The sequence below is a fragment of the Micromys minutus genome, assembly GCF_963924665.1.
Source record: "Micromys minutus genome assembly, chromosome: 2".
In the NCBI taxonomy this organism is placed as follows: domain Eukaryota; kingdom Metazoa; phylum Chordata; class Mammalia; order Rodentia; family Muridae; genus Micromys; species Micromys minutus.
This window is the reverse complement of record NC_137971.1, coordinates 76,393,036-76,418,810: the sequence shown is the minus strand read 5'-3', so window position 1 is coordinate 76,418,810 and position 25,775 is coordinate 76,393,036. Positions and strand designations below refer to the sequence as shown.

General features: G+C 36.7%; 1 protein-coding gene across 1 annotated transcript in view; it reads left to right on the top strand.

Annotated features, from left to right (window-relative positions):
- Positions 1-429: 429 nt before the first annotated feature.
- Positions 430-25,775, top strand: part of LOC308417669 (phospholipid-transporting ATPase ABCA3-like) — a gene marked incomplete at both ends in the record, with an annotated part of 41,134 nt that continues 15,788 nt past the window's right edge. The window contains one exon of the mRNA XM_080913008.1: positions 430-547. Coding sequence (XP_080769134.1) covers positions 430-547 — 118 coding nt within the window. The remainder of the gene's footprint in view (positions 548-25,775) is intronic.

Here is a 25,775-nt window from a genome sequence, read left to right as displayed (position 1 = left end):
GTTTTTCAGTCATATAGTCCACCCTCAACATATACAAACAGCACATGACATTTTATTAATATAATTTATAATGATGATGCACTTGTTTTCTATGGTATCTATAAGATTATTTGGGAGAATTGAATACATAGAATATATACCATACTTTTCATGCCTCACGTGTTGCAACTTCAGGCCCTGAACATACATCTGCCCTTTGTTCTATATGGTACAGAAGGTAAAATATAAAACTGTCATTTATATTGAATGTGTACTCCTAAGTTAATCAATAACATGTCTTTTTTCCTCCTTTAGAAGAGACATATTACTAGTACGATAACAGAGGTCTTGGCAGCACTGTTGTTTGTAATAATGTTGTTGATATTTCGTGCACTTACTGATATGACTGTTGTTGGACCATATCATTTCACTCCTCAATCCATTGCTACCATGCCTTCTTTCATCAAAGATGCCCAGGAGTGGGAATTGATTTACATACCTTCTGGTATTGATGTGGTGACAGAAATCATTGAGGATGTAAAGAGGAATCTCAACACCACTATAAAAGGTTAGATATTGAAGTTTTTGATAAAAGACTGCTATATCTATAAAAAACATAATGCTAAAAATTGAGGTTAAGATGGAGTTTATGGCTTACTATTCGGATTTATGATGTGATGGTGATAAGTACGTCAGTGTGGAATTGGTAGAGAAATAGACAAATCAGTGAGAGAAAATAAAACCCAAAAGTAGATTTATTATACTAAGATGCCAGAATGACTCTGACAGTGATACAACAAAAAGACCTATTCAAAAAATAGTATGGGAATAATTGGGCACTAATAGCTAAAACAAAATAGTCATCTTTTATTTCTTACAGTTGATTTAAAACTTCCTTATTAAAATTCAAACACAGAGGTCCTGTAACATTTTCTCTTTAAGTTTTAGTTCTGTGGAAATTGGTTTGGGGACTTGAGTGTTTGCTTGATTGCTTGCTTGCTATACTGCAGATTGAACTTAGGGGTCTTACACACCCTAGGCAAGCCTCTGCTAAGCTATGTCCTCAGCCCTGGAGCTTTCAATTCTATATACATTAAAAACTACATCAGCAATATTATAATTCACATATATATTCTTGAAAGTAAACAAAAGCTGAAGTTTATTCAAAGGAAGAAATTATTATTCTTTCAAAAAAAGAGTAGGATAAATGTTAATTTCAGCAACTGCCCAGAGAAAAAGACACAGAGCCAGCATGGAGGTCAGCTGTATGGTAAACAGAAGCTGCATGGTTGGAAGGAGCACTTTAGAGAGAGAATAAGCAAGCTCAAAGTACAAACAGCAACAACAGCAAAGAACATATTTAGCTCTGGACAGTATCAGAAAAAGACAACCAAAATGAGAGAGAAAGGGAGGAAAGAAGATGGAAGACGGAGGTCAGGGGAGGACAGTTATGCCTTTCTGCCAGACAGCTAAACCTAATAGTAACTCATAGAGTGTGCTATGGGGTAAGAATTCAGAAAAAGAAAAGTACATTATTTAATTAAAGAAATAATTATTCCACCTATATTGTTTTGTTTTTTTTTTTTTTGTTTTGTTTTAGCATAGCTTAAGGTGATCCTTCCTAGGGGTAATCCTGTTTTCCTGAGGAGTAGGTGGTCTCTTGTCATAAACTCACCAAGCTGGATTAACTCTTTTATGTTTTGGGTAACTTGAAATATTAGGTCTTTTGGAAATCTAGAAATATAGTTCCAAAACTGGTACCAGTATCTATACTGGAGTTCTACTCTCCATCCTCAGGCAGAACTTTTAGGTAGGGAAGGGGTGCTCATTTAGGAGGAAAGAAGAATTTTGATAGGGATTGCATTGAATCTGTAGATTGCTTTTGGTAGGATGGCCATTTTTAAGATATTGATCCTTCCGATCCATGAGCATGGGAGATCTTTCCATTTTCTGAGATCTTCCTGGATTTCCTTCTTTAGAGGTTTGAAGTTCTTGTCATACAGGTCCTTCACTTGCTTAGTTAGAGTCACAACAAGGTATTTCATAGTTTTTGTGACTATTGTGAAGGGTATCTTTTCCCTAATTTCTTTCTCCACATGTTTGTCCTTTGAGTATAGGAAGGCTACTGATTTGTTTGAGTAAATTTTGTATCCAGACACTTTGCTGAACTTGTTTATCAGCTGTAGGAGTTCTCTGGTGGAATTTTTGGGGTCACTCAAGTACACTATCATGTCATCTGCAAAGAGTGATGTTTTTACCTCTTCCTTTCTGATTTGTATCCCCTTGATCTACTTTTGCTGTCTAATTGCTCCAGCCAGGACTTCCAGTACTATGTTGAATAGGTAGGGGGAGAGTGGGCAGTCTTGTCGAGTCCCTGATTTTGGTGGGATTGCTTCAAGTTTCCCACCATTAAGTTTGATGTTGCCTGTTGGTTTGCTGTATATTGCTTTTATTATGTTTAAATATGGGCCTTGGATTCCTGTTCTTTCCAGGACTTTTAACATGAGGGGTTGTTGAATTTTGTCAAATGCTTTCTCAGCATCTAGTGAGATGACCATGTGATTTTGTTCTTTGAGTTTGTTTATATGGTGGATTACATTGATGGATTTCCTTATATTAATCCATCCCTGCATCCCCGGGATGAAGCCAACTTGGTGATGGTGAATAATCGTTTTGATGTGTACTTGGATTCAGTTTGCAAGGATTTTGTTGAGAATTTTTGCATCAATGTTCATAAGTGAGATTGGTCTGAAGTTCTCTTTCCTTGTAGGGTCTTTGTGTGGTTTAGGAACGAGGGTTATTGTAGCCTCAAAAAATGAGTTAGATAGTATTCCATCTGATTCTATCTAGTGGAATAGTTTGGAGAGTATTGGTGTTATGTCCACAATAAATGTCTGATAAAATTCTGCACTGAACCCATCTGGACCTGGGCTTTTTTTGGTTGGGAGGCTTTTGATGACTTCTTCTATTTCTTTAGGTGTTATGGGATTGTTTAGATGGTTACCTGGCCCTGGTTTAACTTTAGGATCTTGTATCTGTCTAGGAATTCATCCATTTTCTCCAGATTTTCCAACTTTGTGGAGTATAAGTTTTTGTAGTAGGATCTGATGATTTCTTGAATTTCCTCAGTTTCAGTTGTTATGTCTCCACTTTCCTTTCTGATTTTGTTGATTTGTATACTCTCTCTTTGCCCTCTAGTTAGTCTGGCTAGGGGTTTATCAATCTTGTTGATTTGCTCAAAGAAACAGCTCTTGGTTTTGTTGATTTTTTTCAATGGTTCTTTTTGTTTCTATTTGGTCTATTTCTGCCCTAATTTTGATTATTTCTTTCCGTCTACTCCTTTTGGGTGTATCTGTGTCCTTTTGTTCTAGAAATTTTAGCTGTGCTGTCAAGTTGCTGATGTATGCTCTCTCCAGTTTCTTTTTGGAAGCACTTAGGGCTATGAGTTTTCCTCTCAGTACTGCTTTCATTGCATCCCATAGGTTTGGGTATGTTGTGTTTTTGTTTTCATTGAATTCTAGAAAATCCTTAATTTCTTTCTTTATTTCTTCTTTGACCCTGCTATCATTTAACAGAGCGTTGTCTAGTTTCCATGTGTATGTTGGCTTTTTGTTGTCTTTGTTGTTGTTAAAGACCAGCCTTAGACCATGGTGATCTGAGAAGATGCATGGGAGTATTTCAATCTTCTTATATCGATTGAGGCAACCCAGTTCTTCATTGAGTTGGAAAGATCAATTTGCAATTTCATATGGAATAACAAAAGACCTAGAATAGCAAAATCCATCCTCAACAACAAGAAAACATCTGCAGGAATCACTATCCCTGACCTCAAGCTATATTACAAGGCAGTTGTGCTGAAAACTGCATGGTACTGGTACAGAAATAGGCATGTGGATCAATGGAATAGAATAGAAGATACAGAAATGAACCCTCACGTATATGGTCACCTGATTTTTGACAAAGGAGCCGCAAACATTCAATGGAAAAAGGACAGCCTATTCAACAAATGGTGCTGGTCTAACTGGCACTCAGCATGCAAAAGAATGAAAATAGACCCTTTCTTATCTCCTTGTACAAAGCTCAAGTGTAAGTGGATCAAAGATCTCCACATTAAACCAGATACACTGAAACTATTAGATGAGAAAGTAGGGAAAACCTTAGAACACATAGGCACAGGAGAAAATTTTCTGAACAAAACACCAATGGCTCAAGCTCCAAGGTCAAAGATAAACAAATGGGACTTAATGAGATTGCAAAGTTTCTGTAAGGCTAAGGACATCGTCAAGAAAACAAAACGGCAGCCAACAGAATGGGAAAAGATCTTTACCAACTCCACATCAGATAGAGGCCTAATATCCAAGGTATACAAAGAACTCAAAAAGCTAGACACCAGAGAATCAAACAGCACTATTAAAAAATGGGGTACAGAGCTAAACAAAACGTTCTCAATTGAGGAACATCGAATCGCTGAGAAACATCTAAGGAAGTGTTCGACATCCTTAGCCATCAGGGAAATGCAAATCAAAACAACCCTGAGATTGCACCTCACTCCAGTCAGTTTGGCCAAGATCTCAAACTCAGATGACAGCAGATGCTGGCGAGGTTGCGGAGAAAGAGGATCGATTCTCCACTGTTTGTGCGGTTGTAAACTGATACAGCCACTCTGGAAATCAGTCTGGCGATACCTCAGAAAATTGGACATAGTACTACCTGAAGACCCAGCTATTCCACTTCTGGGCATATACCCCAGAGACACTTTAATACACAACAAAGATATATGCACCACAATGTTCATAGCAGCTCTATTTATAATATCCAGAAGCTTGAAAGAACCTAGATGTCCTTCAGAAGATGAATGGATACAAAAATTGTGGTATATTTTCACAATGGAATACTACTCAGCCACCAGAAACAATGACTTAACCAAATTCTTAAGAAAATGGCTGCATCTAGAGAATATCATCCTGAGTGAGATAACCCAGTCACAAAAGAACAGACATAATATGCAGTCTCTGATAGTGGGATGCTAACCCCAGAGGCTCACACTGCCCCAGAAACAACTCAGACATTGTGAAGTCCAAGAAAAAAACAAAACAAAACAAACAAAAAAAAAGTCATGCTCAATCCTTACTCACCAAGAACACATTGACAAATTCCGGGTTACACCCTGTATTACATATACTTTTTGCTCATTGTAAAAAAAAAAAAAGAAAAGAAAAGAAATTTGTATTGATTGATATTTTCTACAACATTCTTTTCTTTTTTTTAAACTCTCTAAAATGTTTTTCTAAAGTCTTGGACAACCAGGGGACTATTGCCTGCAAATTTTTCACTGCCTTATTTACCATGTGGAAAGAGTTTGGTTAAATTCTGTGTACTAGAAACACTGTACTTCTCCTTTAGATGTTTTGTGTACTATTGTTCTTTCTAGGAAACCCCATTGTGGTTTTTATTGTTTCTACTTGCCCTTTTAACAATAAAACACGGTCTATGAAAAAAAAAAGTCTAGAATTAAGAATATTAAACATATATATACATACATATATGTATATCTTACCAATTATATAATAAAAACTTTATTAAGTGAAAAACAAACTAACAAAAATGATATGTACTGTCAGGGCTTAAGTACTGTATTAAAAACTACATAGCCTAGAAAAAAAAAAAAAGAGGAAAGAAAAAACTAGATTTTGCTTCTTTTATTTTTGGCCATGCTTTGTGTGGTCCCTGCTCTTAGTGTAGCCTGTCCTGTTACTGTTTTTTCTTCCCATTACTCAGCTCTGAAGAGGTGGCCATAACTACCATTAGGGAATTGGATAATGACTGATCTGGCTAAATGGGTTATTGGGTGCAGCAGTTGGGATACCTCTCCAGTGAGCCTGTCTAAAAGATACCAGAAATATATCCATGATTTGTATGTCATAATTGCCATATGTAGGAAAGAAAAGAACCCCTTGACTGGCAACTGGAAAGAGACTTGAGAGAGAAGTAAAGGCAATAGTTATTATTAGTAGTATTGTAAGTCTTAGAATGGGATGGAGTCAGGAGAGGCCAGAAGAGAATTTTTTTTTTACATATACAATATACATTTTATTTCTGATATGTGTAAATACCAATGAATATGCATATACAGTATTGTATATACAACTTATATATATGATATACACCATTGTGTACATGTATATATAATATATTATGTATCATTAATACATATACATTGTCAAAAACACTGTAAGAACTTCACTGATTTTTATTTATTCATTTATTTTTAAAACAACTTTATTTTACAAAACAAAGATAAATGTACAGATTTTAAACATTTTTTGCTTAAAATTATACATTTTTGTCAGTACTTTTTTTCAGATTTTAAAATAATTTTTACATAAAACTTTATGAATATATTTTTTAGTCAGTACTTGATTTTTTCAAAGGCTTGACAGTATGCATTGAAAACTTAATAGTTACAATGAGCGTAAAGTACATGCAAAACAAAACACAACATGGAAATAGTCAAAGTCTTCTTGTTTTGTAAAGATTTTTTTTGTTTTGTTTTGTTTTCTTTATTTCTTGGACTTCATACAGTCTGTGAGTTGTTTCTGGGGGATTGCAAGCCTCTGGGGTTAGCATCCCAATATCAGTGACTGCATATTATGTCTGTTCTTTTGTGACTGGGTTATCTCACTCAGGATGATATTCTCTAGATGCAGCCATTTTCTTAAGAATTTGGTTAAGTCATTGTTTCTGGTGGCTGAGTAGTATCCATTGTGTAAATGTACCACAATTTTTGTATCCATTCATCTTCTGAAGGACATCTGGGTTCTTTCCAGCTTCTGGCTATTATAAATAGAGCTGCTATGAACATTGTGGTGCATATATCTTTGTTGTGTATTAAAGTGTCTCTGGGGTATATGCCCAGAAGTGGAATAGCTGGGTCTTCAGGTAGTACTATATCCAATTTTCTGAGGTATCGCCAGACAGATTTCCAGAGTGGTTGTATTAGTTTGCAACCCCACCAACAGTGGAGAAGTGTTCCTCTTTCTCCGCAGCCTCGCCAGCATCTGCTGTCATCTGAGTTTTGGATCTTGGCCAATCTGACTGGTGTGAGGTGGAATCTCAGGGTTGTTTTGATTTGCATTTCTCTGATGGCTAAGGATGTCGAGCACTTCCTCAGATGTTTCTCGGCCATTCGGTGTTCCTCAACTGAGAACGTTTTGTTTAGCTCTGTACCCCATTTTTTAATAGGGTTATTTGATTCTCTGGTGTCTAGCTTTTTGAGTTCCTTGTATACCTTGGATATTAGGCCTCTATCTGATGTGAGAGTTATTTTAAATGTCAAAATCAGAGTCTATTAGTTTCTTGATAGATTCACCAAGCAAGTGTCTTTTGTACTCCAAGTTTTTTACTGTGGCCTAAAATGTTGGATTCAATAGTGATGAACCTGTGTTTGTTTGAGCATTCTGATAGCTGTTGGAGTGGCTAGAATCACAGTGAGTTAACTTTTTGAGAGGGAGAGACCTTTAACCATTATTCAATATTTAGGTTAAAACAAGAGTGGGTGTATTTTCCCAGCTGCTGATAGGCACTACATTGTTGAATTAAACCACAGTCAGGATGTCCATACTGGGTACCGTTTTTCTTATGGTGAAGAAACTATCCATGGTACATAGTCTAAATAATATCTCATAGAGATTTAACTCTAATATTAGAGGGAGTGACTCCTTGAACTGTTTAAGAAATATGCTAACCATTTTCATTTTTGGTTATACTTTTTGGCAGATTTTTTGGACTATGCAGGCTGTCAAATCTGACCATTTTTGTTTTTAACATCAGGGTCAGGTGAAGATCTGGTCCTTTTGAGTCTTCAAATTTCTGTATTTTATTAAGATAATTTTTAAAAATAATTCTTGAATTTATTTTGAACATTTTCTTCTTCCTTCTGGGACTAAAATGGCATGTACTCTAGATGCTTTGCATTGATCCATGTGTCAATGCAGCTGTGTTCAACTTCTTCCAGTCTTCATGATGCTGCTGAGACTGGGCGATTTCATTAATCTGTCTCCACTACTTTCTTCTCTGTTACTATGAAACAAGTTTGACTTTCTAAGGTGTAATTTGAAGTCGTAGCCACTCCCTGTCTTTGCTCTCCTTTGAAACAGTTTTATATAACATAAAGAAAATGTACCTCCCAGATATACCATGTCTTTTTGATGTATATGAGTCAGTGGATTTCAGTGTACCGAAATGTTACAAGCACTACGACAGTGAATTAAAGTTCACCTCCAAAGAATCTGTACATAGTTTTGACATCCACTCTATCAGGGAACACTAGAATGCTTCCTGTTCCTATAGACTGTCCTGGTTGGATGTACTGCTGGTTCAATTAACATCACACAACTTTTCATAGTAAAAATTTGTAAAATACAGAAAGGATTTTATGCCTGAAATATCCATTAATTACTCATTTCAGTATTTAAGAAAAAAAGGTCATAAATTTCACAATATTTATAATAGATTTTTGTCTGTATAAAGTAGTATCTCACCTCGCAAACAAAATTATTGGATGTTTTATTTAAGCAGACAATTTTGTCTCTTTGTAGTTCGAGGTTTTCCATCAGAAGTTGAGTTTGAGGAGTACATTCTGTTTGATTCTATGTCTCAGAAAGTACTGGCTGCCATTGTTTTTGACTGTGGCTTCCAAAACAAAAATGATCCTCTGCCACTTCAGGTAAGAAAATTCTATTTAAGGTTTTCAAATAAGTAGTGTTCTTACAATAGTGCCTTTAGCTTCCAGGAATTTTAATGAATTAATTACTATTAGCTCAATTTTGCAAATGGAGAAAGTATCATTCCTGAAACAAACTAGTAATATGTAATAAAGCAAGAATACTATCTCATTTATGAGTGATGTAAATGTCTTTGTATGTATTACTGATTGTAAAAGGGTGTGTTTTTAAGTCCACTGTCAGCTTGACTAGATGTAGCATCACCTTAGAAATCTATGAGGGTATTTTAGAAAGGGTCAGTGAAGGGGAGAATCACCTAAATATGGAGAATAGTGTCTCATGGAATGTATAGGGAAAGGAAAAAGCCAGCAGAGTCCTGCCTTTTTACCTTTGTAGTTTCATGGCTACAGTGTGAACTACTCTTCTCTGCCATGTCTTTCTTTAGCATCTGAAACAGAGTCAAATAAATCTGTAGTCCTTGAAATTGTTTAATTGTTTGTCAGATATTGTGGTCACAGCAACACACACACACACACACACACACACACACACAAATACAGGAGAGAACTGTAGACTAAGAGGACACTTCAATACTTCAATTAACCAGCACTTGTACATACAGAGTGGTAAAGATGTGTTTTAAGTCAGAGGCATTTTTATTGGTAGACAACTGAACTTAGAAATCCTTTCTTTGAATGAAAAACAGAATATAATTCCTTGCATAAGTCTTCAGAAGACTTGTAGACTTAAATATATCAATTGAACTGTATGGTATCAGGACCAAAGAGAGGTTGATGAGGGCTACAGAAAGAAGAGGAAAGAACAGTGTTTTGAATTTAGAGTTCCTAGAAAAATGTATAGGCATCCCATTCTGTTGGTTGTAGAAATAAGAGATCAGTCTATAGCACCTAGAGATTGAGCCACACCAAAGGTTCTAAAACAGGCACTTATCTGAAGACAGAGAAGAATCCATTCATCTCTGCCAGCTTTCTTTTCTTAGCATAACGCTTTACGTCCATTAGTGTGGATTTAGGTGTATGTGCATTAGTATACATTGGCCCAAAGTATTTTCAGTGCCATGTCAAGTTTCATTCTTACAACCTGCAGGCTCTTCCCAAATCTCAAATCTTTAAATGAAATTCCCAGTGCTAAAATTCTTGTAGATTTTCTCTAGTGCTTTGTCTATTTTAATAATTATCTCTCTAAATTATTTGTTTGTTTATTTGTTTAGTGTGATATATGTGTGTGTGAGTGTAGGCACTCAGCCATGGCTACAATATACACCTGGAGGTCAGGGGACAACTTCAGGAAATCAGTTCTCTCCTTCCCACATGGGTCTGGGGAATCAAACTTGGTTCTTCAGGATTGCACAGCAAGTGCTTTTACCCCCTGTGCCATCTTGACAGCCTTGTTTTGATGGTTTTCTAAATTAATGTTACAGCATTTGTTGATGATTTCATTTATAATATAAACTAATAGATACCAGTTCTCTTTAGTTTATTTTCCTGACAACATCTTTTGTTTGTCCATGTGAATATCATGGTCAACCTGTCCAACTTCAGATGAGATCATGCCATTATCCTAAGTAAAAGACTGTAGTGTGGGCAGCCTACATGGTTCCATAGGTAAAGGAGCTTGCCTTGCAAGCCTAACAAGCTGAGGTCGATCCTTGGAATACAGGACAAGAAACAACTGGCTCCTGAAAGTTATCATCTAATCTCCATGTGCAGGCCATGCCATGTATACATTTGCTTGCTCTCTCTCTCTCTCTCTTTTCCCCCCTCCCTCCCTCCTCTCCCTCCCTCCTTCCCTCCATCTCCTCCATTTCCCCCTCTTTCCTCTTTCTTTCATCTTGTATAGATACACAATAGTAATATATTTTGAAAAACAAAACAAATTTTAAAATTCTAGTGGATTACATAGACTCATGAACAGTATTTGGCATAAGATTTATGGTCATCCAGATGTGTCTCCATTCCCACTTCTCCAATTTTTTACTAATTACCCTAGAATCTTTATGCAGATACCATATATTTCTGCTTCTAAAACTTTGGCCACATTAACTCTTTAACATGAGGCTGCTTCTGTGAATTTTCATTCAACTTACAGTTGTATCCCCACACTTTCTGTTCTTTCATAATAATATACATTTTTCTAGTAGTCAAACAGTTTTTAAGAAACACAGACAATTTTGTATGTTTTCAATAGATATTGATGTTAGGAACTGTTATCTTTTTAATACTCAAATCTAAATTAATTAGTTGTTGTCTATTAGCCAACAATATAGAGTGTCTAGCATGCTTTCCAAGTAGGGTAAAACATACCTCCCTTGAGTCCTTAGTTGTTAGGCCATCTGTGTTACAAGTATTTCCCATGGGCAGTCAGGCAATTCTCTAGGGAATATGACTACTTTCCCTGTTGTAGTTATTCCCATAACCTATAAAAACAGAAGCTATAGCTGAATAAAGCTTAAGATTGTAGGGATGGAAGGTGTACATTTTACCCACAGATCTTGACTTATAGAAGGTGATCTCACTGAGGTGCCAGTTCAACTTCCATGCCATGATTCTCATGCCCTCATGACCTAGCTCTGAGAGCACAAATCTGGGTAAGCTATCCATAGCTATGTGAACTGTGTCCTGTTCACTAAGACCCATGATGAGACCAGATTCCTCCTGAACTGATGCATTAGCTGAGAATGTATTACTTTGACTTTTTCAAGGCAGGGTTTCTGTGTGTAACCCTGGTTGTCCTTGTCCTCTCAGTGTATACCAGGTTGGCCTTGAACTCAAAGATCTTCCTATCTCTGCTTTCTGGTATGAAAGGTGTGTGCCACCACACCCATTAGCTGAGATTTTACAGGTCTTTTTAAGTTTCTTCTCTCAGGTTTACTGAGTGTTGAAAAAGATCCATAGATGAGTCCAGTGTCCAGTATCTTCTATAATCTAAAACATGCCCCTTGTCTGAGACAAGCTGTCTATACTCTGTACACCTATGCCTTCTTCATAAAATTTAGTAATTAAACACAGTAATATGTCCTTGAACTCTGGGGAGTATATACCAAGGAAAATTCTAAGCAATAAAAAGAAAAGCATTGTATAGTAATAGAAATGTATAAACTGTTTAAATACATCCAGGAAATCATGCTAAGCAAAAAGGCAACACCTTCAAAATTAACAACTACTATTCTACCTAGATAAAAATTTTCAATAACAAAGTTTTAAAATAAAAAATAAACTTAATGATGTCGTGGGTCAGATATCCTTGGGGGTGGGGGCACTGTTCAGCATTTCACTGTATTGACAGATATGGGAAGTTCCACATGTAAGAAAACTGTGTACAACCTAAGACAGACAGACATACCTACAGATACCTAAAGACATACCTTATAAATTCTAAGTACATTTACTGAATTATATCAATATTCTTATCCTGCATTTATATATAATGTATATCATTTAAATGCATACACAGATTCTAAGCTTATACCAGATTTGTTATTTCCCTAAAATGCATGTGAAGCTAAATTACCTTGAAATTTTTCATTAATTTAGAAAGGGGTCATGACTGTTACAGGAATTTTATAAAGTTGTGTTTTTTTTCTACTGAGTGAAATACTTATGATGACTTACAGATATATGTTTTAATGTATTGGAAGCTTTCCATTTTATTAAACAAATCTTCTCCATGTAATAAGCCTTGATTAAAGAGTTTTTATTTTAAAATATTACACTTAAGAAAATGAACTGTGAAGACATAGTGTTTAAAGAAATTATTTATAAAACATTTGTGATAATATACTAATATCTAAGATATTTCAAAATCCTGTAATTCAATAATAAAAACTTTAATTTTGGGAATGTTTATAAAATTAAACAATGAGATACTGCTTTTAAACACATGCATCATATATCATATATATGAACATATTTATTTCCTGATTTTAGTCCCTAATCTGAACTCTAACTACTGTACCTCAATACTAATGTTGCCAGCCTAATGATGTCCCTTTATTCTCTTTTTCTTTCAGTTTCTGGGCATGGTTTCTCTTTTTCCCCTAGATTTGGAACAGTTGCATACCACTCTGTTGTATGGAGGGATCATGGTTATATCCAACTCATATATTGCCCTTAACTTAATTCTTATACATTTGGATCACAGACAACATTATAACAAACCTGTTGTTCAAAATTAATTTATAATTTAAGATTATTTAAATCTGTTTCTTTAAGAAGTATTCTGAGTTGATCAGTAATTGACTGCTGTGGTTTCAGAGATTGTTATGAGATTATTAAAATATAATAGCCATTGGAATGGTATTAGGTGGGGAATAAGGTCATGGAGGCTCTACCTGATAAAAGAAGAATGCAGCTCCCTTTTAGTTCTTTACTTCTTTGTCTTCTCTCACCCTAACCATGTGAATCAAAGGACTTCGTTTCTTCCTGGACCATTTTGTAAACAATCCCCAAACTGCCAGTCCCTTAATATTGCCATCTCTGCCTTCATAGCTCTTACAAATTGATCAAATTACAGCAGCATAGAATAGGTTATGATAATTATGTGCTTCCATTAGCTATTAATTATTGCTTGATTCTCTATCATTCATCCTACAAGAATTGTATACCTGTGCCTGTTTGTCTATAGCTCTGCAAACATTCATTGCTCAGCCTTTTATTTTGCCAATATAAGTGAAGAGAGTAGCTTATATTTCTATAGTATAAATTTACATATTTTTGTGTCCTTGGGAATTGTTTTGGGTTTGTCTTGTGCATTTTTCTATGTTTTGAGTAGAATTCAAATGTATCTAGGGAGCATATATTCTCTACTTTGATCATTATGCATTCTGGGCATTCAGAATTTATCAGATTGTTTTCATTTCTAAAGTCATATGTTTTTCTACTAGAATAAAACTTTATTGCTAACATTTGCTTTTAAGTTTCTCTTTGGTTTTCAACATATATGACTTTTTATTAATACTTTTAGGTAAAATATTACTTACGTTTTGTTGGTGCACAGAGGACTATCTGGTGGCCAGATAAGATAGGCTGGAAAACAAGACTTCTCTTTCCTAATCATCCTTCTATACAACCCAGGAATCCGAATTTTCTTGATGGAGGAAGTCCTGGTAAGCAGATCCTTCAGCATGCTTACTTTATCAAATGGCCACAGGATAGTACCGTAATGCCCAGATTACAAGACCTCCAAAGAGACCACCAGGAACCACACCTCTGATGCAAGCACATGAGAGTCTTTACTCAGGCTCAGGCCTAGGCTACAAATTGTCCCGATGCAACAGGATAGGAGAGCAGCCCTAAGGTCTAAGGAATGGGGTTTATAAAGAAAAAAACTGAAAGTGGGGATTTTTGAGCCTTGGCTTTACATGATTAGGTAAGAGGGTAAAAGAATGTTGGCCTTTAAGCTGATTGGTTCACAAAATCTGGTCAAACCACAGGGAGAGACCACACATATAAAAAGAGCATCTTGACCTGGGAATGACTCCTATTTCCTTAGCCCACCCTATTGTTATCTGCTGGCCACAGATGGTACGTCTATTTTGCTACTGCGAAGAATATCTCCTTGTTTTTCTCAGAACTCAAGGGTGGGGGCCATATCACGCTAAGGGCACGTTAGCTTAAAATGGAGTTTAAAAAACAAAATGGAGTTTGTTCTGCCATTTTAATCCCTTCAGTACATATGAAAACATATACTTATGATTAAATATTTGTATTCATTTAGCAGATGAGAAATGTTCATTCTTCATGATAATAAAATATATATTGTAGGCCACCAGGAATAGCGGAGATCCAGGGCCACAGGCCTGGCGAGACTGCACAGCGAGTAGCCGGGGCACAGAGGGGTCTGGGCTGAGCACACGGAAAGTGCACTCTCCCATTGGTTCAGGGGAGCAGGAACTCTGCCATAGGGACTTGTTTTCCACCTGGAGGGTTCTTGCGTGCGGAACAAACACTCAGGCCATCTGCCACCAGGAACAGCAGAGATCCAGGGACACAGGCCAGGTACACGGGAGAAACAGGCATCAATCACTGACAACAAGATCATATATAATCACAGACAAAAAAAAAAAAAATGGCAAGAGGAAAGCGAAAGAATTTACCCAATAGAAACCAAGATGACCTGGCAACACCAGAACCCAGCACTCCCATCACAGCAAGCAACGAAATGCGAAACACTTCAGAAAAAGAAGACTCAGACCAGAAACCATACTTCAAGATGATGATAGAGATCCTTAAACAAGAACGGGAAGAAAAGCATAAAGAATTAGAAGCTTTTAAAGAGGAAACAAGAAAAACACTCAAAGAAATCAAAGAACTAGAGGAAAACAGAACCAAAGAGATGAAGAAATTGAAGAGGGAATTTGAAATGAAAATGAAAACAGTAAAAAAAAAAAAAAAATGCTAAAAGACAACCCTGGAGGTAGAAAACCTAAAAAAGTTATCAGTAGTCACAGATGTAAGCATCTCCAACAGACTACAAGAGATGGAAGAAAGAATCGCAGGGGCAGAAGACAACATGGAAAACATAGACAAAACACTTATAAAAGATGCAAAAGCCAAAAAGCTCCTAACCCAAAATATCCAGGAGATCCAGGACACAATGACAAGACCAAACCTAAGGATAATAGGAATAGAAGGGGGCAAAGAATATCAACTAAGAGGCACAGTAAATATCTTCAACAAAATTGTAGAAGAAAACTTCCCTACACTTAAGAATGAGATGACCATGACCATAAAATAAGTGTAAAGAACTCCAAATAGCTTGGACCAGAAGAGAATTTCCTCCCGGCACATAATAGTCAAAATGCCAAGTGCCCAAAGCAAAGAAAGAATACTAAAAGCAGTAAGGGGAAAAGGTCATGTAACATATAAAGGCAGACCAATCAGAATTACACCCGACTTCTCAACAGAGACTATGAAAGCTAGAAGATCCTGGACAGACATCATACAGACCCAAAGAGAACACAAGTGTCAGCCCAATCTCCTATACCCAGCAAAACCCTCAATCACCATAGATGGAGAGACCAAGATATTTCAGGACAAAACGAAATTTACAAAATATCTGACCACAAACCCAGCACTACAACGAATTATAGGTGGAAAACCCAATACAAGGAGGGGAACTACATCCTAGTAAAAACAAGAAAATACCCAAGCAAGAATACCAAAATAAGAAAGACACGCAAGCACAATTCTATCTCTAAAAGCAAAAATAGCAGGAAACAGCAACCACTATTCCTTGATGTCTGTAAACATAAATGGACTTAATTCCCCAATAAAAAGATAGAGGCTATCTGACTGGACACATAAACAGAATCCAGCATTTTTCCTGCATACAGGAAACTCATCTCAGAAACAAAGACAGACACTATCTCAGAGTAAAAGGTTGGGGGAAAAAACATTCCAAGCAAACAGCCCCAAGAAACAAGATGGAGTGGCCATTCTGATGTCGAATAAAGTAGATTTTTTTCAACCAAAAGTTATCAAAAAGATAAGGAAGGACACTTTTTACTCATTATAGGGGAAATTTGTTCGGAGGAACTCTCAGTCCTTAACATATATGCTCCAAATACAAGAGCACGCATATTCATAAAAGAAACCCTACTAAAGCTCAAAAAAATATATTTCAACTCACACAATAATAGGGGGAGACCTCAACACCGCACTCTCATCAAAGGACAGATCATGGAAACAGAAACTGAATAAAGATACAGTGAAACTAGCAGAGGTTATAGACCAATTAGAATTAGTAGACATCTGCAGAACATATCATTCTAAAACAAAAGAATACACTTTCTTCTCAGCACCTCATGGCACCTTCTCAAAAATTGATCATATAATGGGTTAGAAAACAAGCCTCAATAGATATAAGAAGATTGACCATGGTCTAAAGCTGGTCTTTAATAACAACAATAAAATAAACAAAAAGCCCATATGCACAAGGAAAATAAGCATCTATCTATTAAACAATAGCATGAACAAAGAAGAAAGAAAGTAAAGATTTTCTAGAATTTAATGAAAATGAAAACACAGCATACCCAAACCTATGGGATGCAATGAAAGCAGTACTGAGAGGAAAACTCATAGCTCTGAGTGCTTCCAAAAAGAAACTGGAGAGAGCATACATCAGCAATGATAGCACAGTTGAAAGCTCTAGAGAAAAAGGAAGCAGATACACCCAAGAGGAGTAGATGGCAAGAAATAATCAAACTTAGAGCAGAAATTGACCAAATAGAATCAAAAAGAACCATACAAAGAATTAACAAAACCAAGAGATGGTTCTTTGATAAAATTAATGATTGATAAACCCTTAGCCAGACTAACTAGAGGGCAAAAAGAGAGTATCCAAATTAACAAAATTAGAAATGAAAGTGGAAACATAACAACTGAAACTGAGAAAATTGAAGAAATCATCAGATCCTATTACAAAAGCCTATACTCAACAAAGCTTGAAAATCTGGAGGAAAATGGATGAATTCCTAGACAGATACCAGATGCTAAAGTGAAACCAGGACCAGGTAAACCATTTAAATAATCCCATAACACCTAAAGAAATAGAAGCAGTCACCAAAAGACTCCCAACCAAAATAAGCCCAGGTCCAGATGGGTTCTGTGCAGAATTCTATCAGACATTTATTGATGACCTAACACCAATACTCTCCAAACTATTCCTCAAAATAGAGTCAGATAAAATAATACCTAACTCATTATTCAAGGCCACAATAACCCTCATTCATAATCCACACAAAGGTCCTACAAGGAAAGAGTACTTCAGACCAATCTCACTTGTGAATATTGATGCAAAACTACTCAACAAAATCCCTGCTAACCAAATCCAAGAACACATCAAAATGATTATTCACCATGGTCAAGTAGGCTTCATCCCTGGGATGTAGGGATGGTTTAATATACGGAAATCCATTAATGTATCCACCACATAAACAAACTCAAAGGGAAAAAAAAAAAACATGAACATCTACTAGATGCTGAGAAAGCATTTGACAAAATTCAACACCCTTTTATGTTAAAAGTCTTGGAAAGAACAGGAATCCAAGGCCCATAGCTAAACATAATAAAAGCAATATACATAAAACCAACAACCAACATCAAACTTAACGGTGGGAAACTTGAAGCAATCCCACTAAAATCAGGGATTCGACAAGGCTGCCCACTCTCCCCCTACCTATTCAACATAGTACTGGAAGTCCTGGCCAGAGCAATTAGACAGCAAAAGGAAATCAAAGAGATACAAATTGGATGGGAAGAAGTAAAAACATCACTGTTAGCAGATGACATGATAGTGTACTTAAGTGACCCCACAAATTCCACCAGAGAACTCTTACAGCTGATAAACAAGTTCAGCAAAGTGGCTGGATATAAAATTACCTCAATCAAATCAGTAGCCTTCCTCTACTCAAAGGACAAACTTGTGGAGAAAGAAATTAGGGAAAAGATACCCTTCACAATAGTCACAAAAACTATGAAATACCTTGGTGTTACTCTAACTTAGCAAGTGAAAGACCTATATGACAAGAACATCAAATCTCTAAAGAAGGAAATGGAGGAAGATCTCAGAAAATAGAAAGAACTCCCATGCTCATGGATTGGAAGGATTAACATTTTAAAAATGGCCATCTTGCAAAAAGCAATCTACAGATTCAATGCAATCCCCATCAAAATACCAACCCAATTCTTCATTGAGTTGGAAAGAACAATGTGCAATTACATCTGGAATAACAAAAGACCTAGAATAGCAAATTCCATCCTCAACAACAAAGAAAACATCTGCAGGAATCACTATCCCTGACCTCAAGCTATATTACAAGGCAATTGTGCTAAAAACTGAATGGTACTGGTACAGAAATAGGCACGTGGATTAATGGAATAGAATGGAAGATCCTAAAATGAGCCCTCACATATTGGTCACCTGATTTTTGACAAAGAAGCTGTAAACATTCAGTGGAAAAAGGACAGCTTATTCAACAAATGGTGTTGGTCCAACTGGCACTCAGCATGCAGAAGAATGAAAATAGACCCTTTCTTATCTCCTTTATCTCCTTGTACAAAGCTCAAGTGTACCTGGATCAAAGATTTCCACATTAAACCAGGTACACTGATACTATTAGATTAGAAAGTAGGGAAAACCTTAGAACACATAGGCAGCCTTGTCGAGTCCCTTACTTTAGTGGGATTGCTTCAAGTTTCCCACCATTAAGTTTGATGTTGGCTGTTGGTATGCTGTATATTGCTTTTATTATGTTTAAGTATGGGCCTTGGATTCCTGTTCTTTACAAGACTTTTAACATGAAGGTCTGTTGTATTTTGTCAAATGCTTTCTCAGCATCTAGTAAAATAACCATGTGTTTTTTTTTTCTTTGAGTTTGTTTCAATGGTGGATTACATTGATGAATTTCTGTATATTAAACTATCCCTGCATCCCATATATGAAGCATACTTGATCATGGTGAATGATCGTTTTGATGTGTTCTTGGATTCAGTTTGCAAGGATTTTGTTGAGTATTTTTGCATCAATGTTCATAAGTGATATTGGTATGAGATTCTCTTTCCTTGTAGGGTCTTCATGTGATTTAGGAAAGAGGGTTATTGGATCCTCAAAAAATGAGTTAAGTAGAGTTCCATCTGATTCTATTTTGTGGAATACTTTGGAGAGTATTGGTGTTAGGTCATCAAAAGTGTTTGATAAAATTCTACACTGAACCCATCTGGACCTGGGCTTTTTTTGGTTGCTTCTATTTCTTTAGATGTTATGGGATTATTTAGATGGTTACCTGGCCCTGGTTTAACTTTAGCATCTGATATCTGTCTAGGAATTCATCCATTTCTTCCAGATTTTCCAGCTTGTTGAGTATAGGCTTTTATAGTAGGAACTGATGATTTCTTCAATTTTCTCAGTTTCAGTTGTTATGTTTCCACTTTCATTTCTGATTTTGTTAATTTGTATACTCTCTCTTTGCCCTCTAGTTAGTCTGGCTAGGGTTTTATCAATCTTGTTGATTTTCTCAAAGAACCAGCTCTTGGTTTTTGTTGAGTCTTTGGATGGTTCTTTTTGTTTCTATTTGGTCTATTTCTGCCCTAAGTTTGATTATTTCTTGAGGTCTACTCCTCTTTGGTGTATCTGCTTCCTTTTGTTCTAGAGCTTTCAATTGTGCTGTCAGGTTGCTAGTGTATGCACTCTCCAGTTTCTCTTTGGAAGCAGTCAGAGCTATGCGTTTTCTTCTCAGTACTGTTTTCATTGCATCCCATAGGTTGTGTATGGTGTGTTTTCGTTTTCATTGAATTCTAGAATATTTTTAATTTTTTTCTTTATTTCTTCTTTGACTCTGCTATCGTTTAATCTAGCATTGTTTAGTTTCCATATGTATATGGGCTTTTTGTTGTCTTTCTTATTGATTACCATCCTTAGACTATGGTTATCTGAAAGGATTCAAGGGAGTATTTCAATCTTCTTATATCAATTGAGTCTCGTTTTGTGACCAATTATCTGGTCAATTTTTGAGAAGGCGCCCCGTGAGGTGCTGAGAAGAAGGTGTATTCTTTTGTTTTAGGATGATATGTTCTGTAAATATCTATTAATTCCAGTTGGTTCATAATCCCTGCTAGTTTTACAGTGTCCTTGCTCAGTTTCTGTTTCCATGATCTGTCCATTGGTGAGAGTGGGGTATTAACGTCTCTCACTATTATTGCTTGGGGTGAAATGCATTTTTTGAGCTTTAGTAGGGTTTCTTTTATGAATATTGGTGCTTTTGTATTTCGAGAATACATGTTAAGGATTGAGAGTTCCTTCTGTCAGATTTCCCCTGTAATGAGTAAAAAGTGTCCTTCCTTATCTTTTTGATAACTTTTGAGTGAAAATTTACTTTATTTGATATTAGAATGGCCACTCAAGCTTGCTTCCTGGGGCCGTTTTCTTGGAAGTTTTTTCCCAACCTTTTACTCTGAGATAGTGTCTGTCTTTGTCTCTGAGATGAGTTTCTTGTATCCAGCAAAATTCTGGGTTTTGCTTATGTATCCAGTCTGATAGCCTATATCTTTTTATTTGGGAGTTGAGTCCATTTCTATTAACAGATATCAAGGAATAGTGGTTGCTGTTTCTTGCTATTATTGCTTTTGTAGGTTGAATTGTGCCTGTGTGTCTTTCTTCTTTTGGTTTTCTTGCTTAGGAGTTTTCTTGTTTTTACTAGGATGTAGTTCCCCTCATTGTATTGAGTTTTCCACTTATAATTCGTTGTAGTGCTGGGTTTGTGGTCAGAAATTGTGTAAATTTAGTCTTGTCTTAGAATATCTTAATCTCTCCATCTATGGTGATTGATAGTTTTGCTGGGTATAGCATCTTGGGCTGGCATTTGTGCTCTTTTATTTTCTGCATGATGTCTGTCCAGGCTCTTCCAGCTTTCATAGTCTCTGTTAAGAAATCGGGAGTGATTCTGATTGGTCTGCCTTTATATGTTACATGACCTTTTTCCCTTATTGCTTTTAGTATTCTTTCTTTGCTTTGGGCACTTGGTGTTTTGACTATTATGTGTCAGGAGGAATTTCTTTTCTGGCCAACCTAGTTGGAGTTCTGTAGGCTTCTTTTATGCTCGTGGTCATCTCATTCTTAAGTGTAGGGAAGTTTTCTTCTACCATTTTGTTGAAGATATTTACTGTGCCTCTTAGTTGATATTCTTCGCCCTCTTCTATTCCTATTATTTTTAGGTTTTGTCTTCTCATTGTGTCCTTGATCTCCTGGACATTTTGGGTTAGGAGATTTTTGGTTTTTGCATCTTCTCTGACTGTTTTGTCTATGTTTTTAATGTCGTCTTTGGCCCCCGAGATTCTTTCTTCCATCTCTTGTAGTCTATTTGAAATGCTTGCTTCTGTGACTCCTGATTTCTTTTTTAGGTTTTCTACCTCTAGGGTAGTCTCTTTTAGTGTTTTCTTTATTGTGTCCATTTCCATTTTAAATTCCTTCTTCCATTCCTTCATCTCTTTGGTTCTGTTTTCCTCTAGTTCTTTGAGTTCTTTGAGTGTTTTTCTTGTTTCTTCTTTAAAAGCTTTTAATTCTTTATGCTTTTCCTCCTGTTCTTGTTTAAGGATCTCTATCGTCATCTTAAGGTAGGATTTCGGCTCTGAATCTTCTTTTTCTGGAGTGTTTGGCATTCTGCTGTGGGCTTAATGGGAGAGCTGGGTTCTGTTGTTGCCAGGTTGTCTTGGTTTCACTGGGGTACATTCTTTCACTTTTCTATTGCCATCTTGTTGTCAGTGATTGGTTCTCGTCTTTCCCCTGTACCTGGCCTGTGTCCCTGGATCTCTGCTGTTCTTTGAGGCAGATGGTCAGAGTGCCTGTTTTGCACTCAAAAGCTGCCGGCTGGGAACAGAGGGTCATATGCCGGATTCTTGGTTCCCTGGATCAAGCAGGGCAGGAGTGCACTTTTGGAACACTTGGCAGAGATCTCTCTGCCCCCTGGCTACTCGGCATGCCTTCTCACCAGGCCTGTGTCCCTGGATCTTTGCTGTTCCTGGTGGCGGATGATCCGAGGGCCTGTTCTGTACCCACAATTCGCCAGCTAGGAACAGAGGGCCCAATGCCGAGTTCCTGGTTCCCTGGATCAAGCAGGGCAGGGATGCACTTTCCACAAGCTCGGCAGAGATCTGTCTGCCCCCTGGCTACTCGGAAAGCCTTCTCACCAGGCCTGTGTCCCTGGATCTCCCCAGAAGAAGAAATTTGAAGTAGATCTCAGAAGATGGAAAGATCTCCCATACTCATGGATTAGAAGGATCGACATTTTAAAAATGGCCATCTTACCAAAAACAGTCTACAGATTCAATGCAAGCCCTATCAAAATTCCAATTTAGTTCTTCATAAAGTTGGGAAGAGCAATTTGAAAATTCATCTGGAATAACAAAAAACATAGAATATCTAAATCTATTCTAAACAGCAATAAAACATCTGCGGGAATCACCATCCCTGACTTCAAGCTATATTACAAGGCAATTGTGTTAAAGACCACATGGTAGTGGTACAGAAATAGTCAGGTAGATCTTTGGGACAGAATAAAAGATCTATAAATGAACTCTCACACATATGGTCACTTAATTTTTGACAAAGTAGCTGAAACCATTTAATGGAAAAGGGACAGCCTCTTCAACAAATGGTGTAGGTCCAACTGGCACTCAGCATGCAGATTGAAAATAGACCCTTTTTTATCTCCTTGTACAAAGCTCAAGTGCAAGCGGATCAACGATCTCCACATTAAACCAGGTACACTGATACTATTAGATGAGAAAGTAGGGAAAACCTTAGAACACATAGGCATAGGAGAAATTTTCTTGAACAGAATACCAATGGCGTGTGTTCTAAGGTCAAAGATTGACAAATGGGACTTTATGAGATTGCAAAGTTTTTGTAAGGCTAAGGACACTGTCAAGAAAACAAAATGGCAGCCAACCGAGGGGGATAAGATCTTTACCAACCCCACATCAGAAAGAGGCCTAATATCCAAGGTATACAAAGACCTCAAAAAGCTAAACACCAGAGAGTCAAACAACCCTATTAAAAATGGGGTACAGAGTTAAATAAAGAATTCTCAATTGAGGAATATCGAATGGCTGAGAAGCATCTAAGTAAGTGCTTGACGTCCCTAGTCATCAGGGAAATACAAACCAACAGAACCCTGACATTCCACTCACACCAGTCAGAATGGCTAGTATCAAAAACTCAGATGATAGCAGATACTGGGGAGGATGTAGAGAAAGAGGAACACCCCTCCACTGTTGGTGTGGTTATAAGCTAGTACAACCACTCTGGAAATCAGTGTGGTTGTTCCTCAGAAAATTGGACATAGTCCTACCTGAAGACCCAGTTATTCCACTTCTGGGCATATACCCCAAAGGTGCTCCAACATACAATAAGGACACATGCTCTGCCATGTTCATAGCAGCCCTATTTGTAATAGCCAGAAGCTGGAAAGAACCCATATGTCCTTCCATAGATGAATGGATACAAAAATTGTGGTACATAATGGAGTACTACTCAGCTACTATAAACAATGACTATTAAATTCCTCGGAAAATGGATGCATGTTGAGAATATCATTCTGAATGAGGTGACCCAATCACAAAAAACAGACATTTTATGCAGTCACTGATAATTGGATACTAGCCCCAGAAAGCTCTGAATACCCAAGAAACCACTCATAGATCATATGAAGCTCAAAAAAAGACCAAAAAGTGGAAGCCTCAGTCCTTCTTAGGAAAAAAAAAAGCACCAACAAGTGCATAACACCCACTCAGAGTGGGGTCGACCTAGACCTTAAATCATTAGTAACTCAAGAGCTAAGAAGAAAGCCTTGGGCAATTTTTGGTATTTAAAAATCATTATGTTCATCTATACATTCCAAGAAAACTTTGACTATTTTTATGTTATGTTTAGTTTTACATGTACTTTATGCTTATAGTAACTGTTAAGATTTCAATGCATACTATCAAACCTTTAAAAAAATTCAAGTACTGACAAAAATATATTTATATAGTTTTATTCCAAAAAAAGTTCCTAAAAATCTGTACATGTATCTCTTTTTTTAATCAAGTTGTAAGGAAAAAAAGAAAAGAAAGAGTCTGTAACCCATCTGTCCAGGTCCTTCTGACTTTTAGAGTCTCCATTGAGAAGTCAGTTTAATTTTAATAGGTCAGCCTTTATATGTTATTTGCTTGTTTTCCCTTAAAGCTTTTAATCTTCTTTCCCTATTCTGAATGCTTACGGTTTTGGTTATTATGTGTCAGTGGGACTTTCTTTATTGTCCAATCTATTTGGTTTTCTGTATGCTGCTTCATACCTTTATAGGTATGTATGTCCTTTAAGTTAAAAAATATTATTGTATAATTTTGATGAAAATATCTGGATCTTTGAACTGTGATTCTTTTCCTTTCTCTATTCCTAGGATTCTTATGTTTGGTCTTTTCAAAGTGTTCCAGGTTTCCTAGATATTGTGTACCATGGATTTTTTTTTTAGATATGACATTTTCCTTGACTGGTGTATCCATTTCTTCTATTGTATCTTTGACTCTTGAGATTCTCTCTTTCATATCCTGTGTTCTTTTGGTTAAGCTTGCATTTGTAGTTACTGTTTAAATTCCTAAATATTTGTATTTCAAATTTCTTCAGCTTTTGTTTTCTTTGTTACTTCTGTTTACATTTCAGGTCTTGAACAGTTTTATTTGTTTCCTTCAACATTTTTTCTTGTCTTTCTTTAAGGGATTCTTTAAGGGATTCATTTCCTCCAGTTTGTCTTCTCCTGGATTTTTAAGAAGGGATTAGTTTATTTCCTCTTTAAGGACCTGTATCATCTTCACACTGTTGGTTTTAAGGTGTTTTTCTTGTGCTTCAGCTATATTGTATTCATAGCCTACTGTGGTAGGATATCTGGGCTCTAGTAAAGATATATTGTCCTGGCTGTTATTGTGTCCTTACTCTGGCATCTGTACATCTGGATTTGGAGTAATTATAGGTGGAGGTTATAGGTTCTGGGTTTGTCTTTGTTGAGAATGTTTTGTTATTTGGTTTCTGTTTTCTCTCTACATTTTTCAGTGAGTGTGATGGCTGTGCATTGCCTCTTTTACTTGCCTGCTCAGCCAATGTGTCTACAAGAAATGCCTGCTGTTGTTGGAAGCTGTGATACAATGACATGTGGTAGAAGAAGGAGTCCAGCAGGACATGGCCTATGAGATCCACAGAAGATGTGGGCAATGGGGAAGAGAGAAGGCCCTAACTAGTGATCTGTTGTTGCACTAAGGAGGAGGCTGAGGTATGGTATATAGGGCAATGGTTATCAATCTAATAATGGAACTAATACCATTAGTTTCTCATTTTGTGGTGACCCCCAACCATAAAATTATTTTGCTGCTACTTTATAACTGTAATTTTGCTACTGTTATGAATAGTAATATAAAGATCTGATATGTAGGCTAACTGATATATTACCCCCAAGGGGGTTGGAACCCACAGATTGAGAACCAGTGGCCTAGGAAGACAGAGAGAGCAGAGATGGTCTGAGAGCAG